Below are 6,827 nucleotides of genomic sequence, written 5' to 3' on the forward strand. Positions count from 1 at the left end.
GCCACTCACGTGATTCATGGAAATTTCAAATGATAAATTGTGACTCATTTAATTAGTTCGGACAATGGGTCGACCATTTTGTCCGCAGAGTGTGAAAAAAATTAGCATTTTATCGATTTGCAGGGACTATGAGGGTTGTATACCGTGTTACCTCTCTTTTTTTTTCGTTACCTCTCCCGTTTCGCGATACCCCAGTATTGTAATATAACTATCGATATCTATAAATATAATTGCACAGTGCATCGGTGTTGGTACTGGAGTAGGGGATGCAATAGCGTCAGCAAAATATCCTGGGAATTGGTGACGTTCGACGGCAAATCGACCGCATCTACCAATTATTATTATATCGGTCGAATCACTTTTAGTCAATGAAATTCACCGGAATCCAATACGATCGTTTATTCTATTTTTTTTGCACTGATTATTTTATTTTCAGGTGTCCAGGGAGGACAGACTACCGAAAGTTGTTTGCGAAACTTGCATTAGGCGACTCGATGGAATTCATCGGTTCGCCAATATGGCACACAGAGCACAAGAGAGACTCAAATCCCAATTTTACGCAACTTCCGGTGGTGATGAGATCAAGCGAGAGGATGAGGATTTGTGTGAGGAGAGTGAGAGGAGTTATAGGCAACTCTTGAGAACAATTTTGATGAACAAAGTGAGTTGATATTTTTTTTAAAGAAGTTTTCAATTAACTGGACTTTTTTGGAAATTTTTTGGTCAAGTCAAGATTTTTTTAATATTTGAAAGATTGATGAAATAATTATTATTCAATTATTATTCAATTATTATTCAATCATTATTCATTTATTATTATTATTTTTAACGTATTGATTCGATATCCAACTGCCCACTCGTTAATATTCAACAAATAAATATTTGAGTGATTCTGTCTGACAGAATTTTCGCTTTTCCACTGAATCGTTTATTGATAGTTGATGAATTTCAATTAGAGTAAACGAATAAAAAACCACTGCATAAAAAAGCTTCTGCATGGAAGATAATTCCATACCCTAGTGCAATATTCAAGTTCTTCCGTCAAAAATATTGATGATTTCGTTTGAAATTGAGGGAAAGGATTTTAAATATGACTCCATAAAAATCCATTTGTTAATTATTAGTGAGTTGTGAATAAATTTAATTCACCAGTGGGTTCTACAAATTTGCATTCTCCCGACAAGCTAGAACCGGTAATAATGAGTAAATAGAGTTAATTCAATTTTCCCTCAAGCAATTATTTGTTCGTCAACTCCAAAGCCGCAGAATTTAATTAATTGATTAGGCATAATCCCCGGATGAATTCAATGCGATTAATTCAACTCATTTAATCATCATTTGTATAAATTGAATTAATAGGATGGAGTAGATACAGAAATTCCGAGTTCGCCGGACTCTTCGGTCGCCCCCGCGCGATTACCAGAGACTGAGGGAATTCCCTCCACCACGGAGGAGATGGAAGTCAAGGTCGATCCCATGATATTTCTCCAATGTGGTCTGGAGTGTTCAGCATCTCCAGATGTTTCCGACGATGACTCCGATTACGATAAAAAACGACTGCGCATAAAGTTTGTTTTCAATTTAAAGAGTTATTGCTGATAACTTTTTATTTTTTACGGAATACACTTTACGCGAGTAGAAAATGGCGTATGCCACAATTTCAATCATGATCCATCAATATTTTTCAGAGAGACGAGTGAAGACAGAGAAATTTCTCATAGAATTAATGGAGGAGACTCACCGATACCTCAAGAGGACCAAGAGCAATCTGATGACTCAAGCCAGAAGACTCACGACTGCACAATCTGTTCTAGAACATTTGCTTCACAACTTATTCTTCAGAATCATCTCTGGTCGCATTTACCGAGGGCTGATCGTAATTACGTGGAGGATAAATCGATGCAAGAGAGCAGTCCAAGAGAAACTCACTCGAATAATGGTGTTCCATCCCTCAATCATGATTCTGACAATTCCAATGGATTCGGTGGTAATTCGAGTTTCGTCTGTCCGATTTGTAATAAGAGAATATCAACGAAGGGAAATTTAAAGGTCCACCTGGAAACACATAGGCCTAAAGGAAAATATGGATGTGATATTTGTGGGAGAATGTGAGTTTGGGACTCATAAAAAAATATTTATAAATTAAAATTTCACCAACTCCCAAAGAAAAAAAAGAAATTATTCCATTTTTTTTTTTTTCATTTTGATTGCGAGTGGAAATTTTTTACTTCTTCAATTTTTAATAGTCATCTTGTTTCGTTATTCAATTCGGATATTGAAAATAATTTTTTATTTGGAGTTGTAGGATGAGGCAAAGTCGTCTTGAGAATCGATTCAGTGATAATTTAAATTTCACAGATTTAAAACCCAATCGAATTTATTTCGCCACAAAGAATACCACGGAGGGATTCAGTTTCCCTGCAGTGTTTGTGGACGTGTTTATCCAACAAATTCAACTCTTCGTGCTCACAGCATCACACATTCAGATCTGAGACCGCACGCCTGTCCTCTCTGCGATAAAACCTTCAAACGCAATCAAGACTTGAAGTTCCACATTAATCAGCATACTGGAGCTCGACCATATCAATGTCCCTACTGTCCAAAGGCATTTGCCAGCTCTGGAAATTGCTTTTCACATCGGAAAAGAATGCACCCACGTGAGGTACATCGTGACAGACAACGAGCAGCCGATCTAATGAGGTGAATACCGAGATAAAATAAATTAGAGAATGACGAGAAAATTCATTCCAAAAGTCCAAAGGTGATATCGAACTATCTTTAGGTCATAATATAGGTGAAATATCAATTTAAACGAAGAGGGTATATTTTTAGAAAATTAGTGTACGTAAGAATTAATCTCGAAGAAGAAATCAATAGATTTTTAATGCAATCATTTTTCGTTATCCCCGTGACAATAAAAATTCCCATGAAGCATATCAATTTTATTTGTATTATCATTTTGGATAGAAGTTTTTTTGAAGTTTAGTGGATAATGGGGTGTACAAAGAGTAATTATTAGCTGCGAGGAATAGATCACGCAAATGTTTACAAAACATGAAGAGATATCTTCTGTAACACCTCTCATTGAGTTAATAGAAAACACGAAATATTGAAAGGCTTTTGACATTTAAAATACGAAATTTATACGAAAAAAGTGACTTGATCCATTTCAATTGCGTCTACGATTTGGTATTTGATGATGAATTATTGAAAATTGTAATAATTGTAGATTACTTGTATAAAAATAGGTCTGTGATAAATCAGGGATCTCTGAATATAATCAATGTTGGTTATTTTATTTTGTTTTTTTTTATAATGCAGAGTGATTTTTAAGTTTGCAAAATGGATTTTCTTGATTATGCATCAATTGATATAATTTTTTCTCGAAAAATGAAATAAATGGAGACATAGAATAGAGTGGAGCAAATGGAATTTAATCAACTGCGATCAGTGTTAGATGAAAACAATAATCAATGTCAATGTAAACGATGGTAATAAGACTGTACGAGAATAAGTGTCAAAGTAGATTGTATAAACCGTAATTCTGCACTAAAAACAATGAATTGTGAGTAGCCATATCGATTACGTAATTGCGTAGATGGACGGTAGAATAAATCTCACAAATTACCAAGGAACTAGCTAGAAATCCCGTAGTATGAAAATAAGTCTGATTAGTTTAGTGAACTAGAGATTCCACTTTAAAAAAATTGAAAAACCGAGGAAGACACAGTAAACAATCAACAAAGAAAAGTTTATAGAAAATCTACTGAATGAAATATGTGCCAATTGTACTATCTAAAAATTGTAACGGTCTCAATGGACCGCAGCGTCTGCATAATTATGAAAATCAACGATTTTAATTACCTAATAAATTTTGAAGTTTTTATTTCATCCCGACAATAATGGCAGTACCAGACGTTAATACCAGAAAGTTAATGTTTTTTAATTTTCATTAGGATCCATTACCCAAAATTATTTTATTTCCGCTGTTAATTGTTCCTCATAATGCAACGGCTGCAATTTCTCGAGTGGAAAAATTCATTTGATGCTCACTTACATCACATACGTACACACGTTATCACTGATTATGGCAAAAATTGTTATCAGGGGATGATAAAAATGTCTGGCTGTCACAAAAAATTCTCAATTCGAATTCCCCTCAATGCAGTTGGTGTCATTATAAAAAAATTCTATTACGATAATGCGGCAGTTGCCCTGGACAACTCGTTCGTTGCATCGAACATTGGCCGCCGCAGATACTTCACCAATCCTACATTTGAAAATTCCCATGCAATTCAATTAATTTCAGACAATTCATCCAATGATTATTTCAGGTTAATCAATTTTTAATGTTGAATATGTCAGGACAAAAAAATTATTGTCACATGAAAAATCCTCGGAAATCGGAACTCCGCAATCACGATTTATCTATGAAAAAATACACCAACTTATTTATATCGCTTATCTGCATGCTGTACCAGAGAAACAACAAACCCATCATTTTCAACGGATATCCATCTATTACGTCAGCCCCAATTTCACATGCAAACAGAGAGACCGTGAAATAACATTATTAATCTCAAGATACATACGCGTATGGAAGAGTAAAAATCATGATTTCAATATTTACGTGGCGATGGTAAATTCATTAATCGTTGCCTGGATTCATTGGATTTGAAATATTCTCTGGAGAGTACCAACGATTTTACAATGTTAGCAATTACAATTAGTATGGAACGTAGACTTTTTGCCGTCATTGCGAGAGGAATATGAGCTCATATCAGCCTCGGATGATATCATCATTGGAGTAATCTCTTTATTTTTCACGTCAGCCCATAAACAATTCGCCAGGAAAACGGTAAAACCATGAATGTTGACAAAAAGGGTGTTGAACATCCTAAAAATTTTGATTCACACCTCTCACAAGGACCGAAAATTAGTGCCATTGAAATATTAAAAAATTTGTCAAATTGGTACTGAAGATGGAATGCAAAAAAATGATACATACGCGGGTTCGTTGTTCATACGACGATATGATATCGTCTTAAATGTTAGTGACTTCTGCGTTTGCTCAGCAATGGAAAAGGGGGAGTAGGAGTCGGTGGTAAATCGAGTGAGGAAAGCACAGCATTAGCAATATAACTGCACGAACTCTCTGAATGCATGTTTAGTTTCTTTCAAGCAGTCCAACTCTCGATTTCAACAACAAAAACGTGAAAAATATTCAAACAGCAAAAGCCGCCATCTAGTGACTCCCAATGAGTCCCGACTTCTCCCGAAACACAATAATCGCAGTGTTCGACTTGTTCAGGATTTAAATTCCTGTGAATTCCAATTGTTACGTTATTTGTTTATTTACTTGAATATGTTGAACGAAAGTGAGAGACTGACGGGTGGTACACAGCAAAATGGCGTCGTACAGCCTCTCCTCACGGGTAATAATTTTATTCTCAATTATTTAACCTCCAAAATGTCATTGCGTTTTTATGAATTCTCTCGAGTTATGAAAGCCCTCCCTTTTTATTCGATTTATTGCTCCTTGGATGTTTTTATTGGGTCATTAAAGGCTACCGGATTCCTGGAGTCTGTGGAGTAACCTTGAATCCATCTTTGTGAATTCCCTCTGATAACCGGCTATTATAAACTGATAACTTATCATTAATTCATCGATACAATGACATTACATCATACTTTCATGATTCTCTGTCTTTAATTATAGAAATACACGAGGAGTTTACGTGTCAGCTTTGAATTAATCATAGACTATTGACGCGATGAAGAGCCTGAGCGATTGTTATTTTGATATTTCAGATCTTTATCAGATTACTATGGCGTATGCTTACTGGAAAGGCGGTAAAATGGATGATTTTACGACTTTTGATTTATTCTTTCGAAAAAATCCCTTCAGGGGAGAGTTTACTATCTTCGCGGGTCTGGGGGAATGCCTGAAGTTCATGGAAAAGTTCCGGTATTCAGACAGTGGTAATTATAGTTGGCTTAGGAGATTTCAAGGATTTTCTAGGTCAAATGGGTTGAATTCATATTGTAGATATTGAGTACTTGAAAACAACGATGCCAGAGTCTGTTGAGCCCGAGTTTTTTGAGTACCTGAAAGATCTAACACCAGTGGATGTTACGATTTATGCTATTGAAGAAGGTTCTGTTGTTTTTCCTAGGTGAATAATTTTATTCTATTATAAACCTATTAATTCTCGTATATCTCATAAAATCATGTATCTGAATTGTACTCGTTCAATGGTTTTCGGAAGGAATGGTGAATATTTTTTATGATCATTATCCGTTATGTCTAAAAATAATTATAGAGTGCCATTAATGAAGGTGGAGGGTCCCTTAATAATGGTCCAATTACTGGAAACAACTCTATTGACTCTGGTAAATTACGCAAGTCTGATGGCAACGAATGCAGCTAGATATCGCATGGTAGCTGGTAATAACGTATCACTTCTTGAATTCGGTCTACGTCGTGCACAAGGTCCTGACGGTGGCCTAAGCGCCTCAAGGTACAGCTACATAGGTGAGATAGTTTCTACAACTTCTTTCTTTATTCTCAAGTTCAAGTTTACAATGAATTGATAGATAGGTGTATCAAAGACTCTTTTCTACTGCTATATGAGGAAGCTTTCAACTTATAACGAAATTTCGATGTGTTTTGGCATCACACAGGCTTCTCCATGACAACCACTTTTCGATTTTCCAGTCGATAAAATGGTACCAGTCACCATCATGGTACCGACATTCTGGACGCTCTCATTTCGCCCAAAACTTGATCGAGAAATTTTAACTGCTGGTTTAGTGGCTTAATTACC

The 6,827-nt window shown here is 35.6% G+C and overlaps 3 protein-coding genes across 4 annotated transcripts in view; 2 read left to right on the top strand and 1 right to left on the bottom strand.

Annotated features, from left to right (window-relative positions):
* Positions 1-5,097, bottom strand: part of LOC105263538 (cilia- and flagella-associated protein 20-like) — an 8,857-nt gene extending 3,760 nt beyond the window's left edge. Inside the window, exons 1-4 of one of the 2 annotated variants that reach the window (XR_891904.1) lie at positions 5,009-5,091; positions 1,930-2,071; positions 1,742-1,810; positions 1,468-1,557 (exon numbers count right to left, since the gene is read on the bottom strand). The gene's annotated coding sequence lies outside the window, so the exon portion shown is untranslated. Of the gene's footprint in view, positions 1-1,467; positions 1,558-1,741; positions 1,811-1,929; positions 2,072-5,008 lie in introns of those variants that run through there. The other variant, XR_891903.1, reaches the window with a different exon arrangement.
* Positions 282-3,851, top strand: LOC105263539 (zinc finger protein 782-like). The gene is made up of 4 exons (XM_011299800.1): positions 282-661; positions 1,360-1,568; positions 1,689-2,108; positions 2,359-3,851. The coding sequence occupies exons 1-4, from the start codon at positions 518-520 to the stop codon at positions 2,702-2,704; spliced, it is 1,119 nt and encodes a 372-aa protein (XP_011298102.1). The 5' UTR covers positions 282-517; the 3' UTR covers positions 2,705-3,851.
* Positions 5,098-5,172: 75 nt separating the features above from the next.
* Naprt (nicotinate phosphoribosyltransferase) overlaps positions 5,173-6,827 on the top strand; it is a gene marked incomplete in the record, with an annotated part of 11,476 nt that continues 9,821 nt past the window's right edge. Inside the window, 4 exon segments of the mRNA XM_011299798.1 lie at positions 5,173-5,435; positions 5,812-5,982; positions 6,050-6,176; positions 6,324-6,535. Of these exon segments, the coding sequence (XP_011298100.1) occupies positions 5,366-5,435; positions 5,812-5,982; positions 6,050-6,176; positions 6,324-6,535 (580 nt within the window).

The sequence above is a fragment of the Fopius arisanus genome, unplaced genomic scaffold (assembly GCF_000806365.1).
Source record: "Fopius arisanus strain USDA-PBARC FA_bdor unplaced genomic scaffold, ASM80636v1 scaffold00015, whole genome shotgun sequence".
In the NCBI taxonomy this organism is placed as follows: Eukaryota; Metazoa; Arthropoda; class Insecta; order Hymenoptera; family Braconidae; genus Fopius; species Fopius arisanus.

Excerpts from the sequence above, each read along its gene's own strand:
- LOC105263539 (XM_011299800.1), top strand. The coding sequence starts at position 518 with ATGGCACACAGAGCACAAGAGAGACTCAAATCCCAATTTTACGCAACT. Across the intron at positions 662-1,359 it reads GAACAATTTTGATGAACAAA|GATGGAGTAGATACAGAAAT; the intron begins GTGAGTTGATAT and ends TTGAATTAATAG. Across the intron at positions 1,569-1,688 it reads AAAAAACGACTGCGCATAAA|AGAGACGAGTGAAGACAGAG; the intron begins GTTTGTTTTCAA and ends AATATTTTTCAG.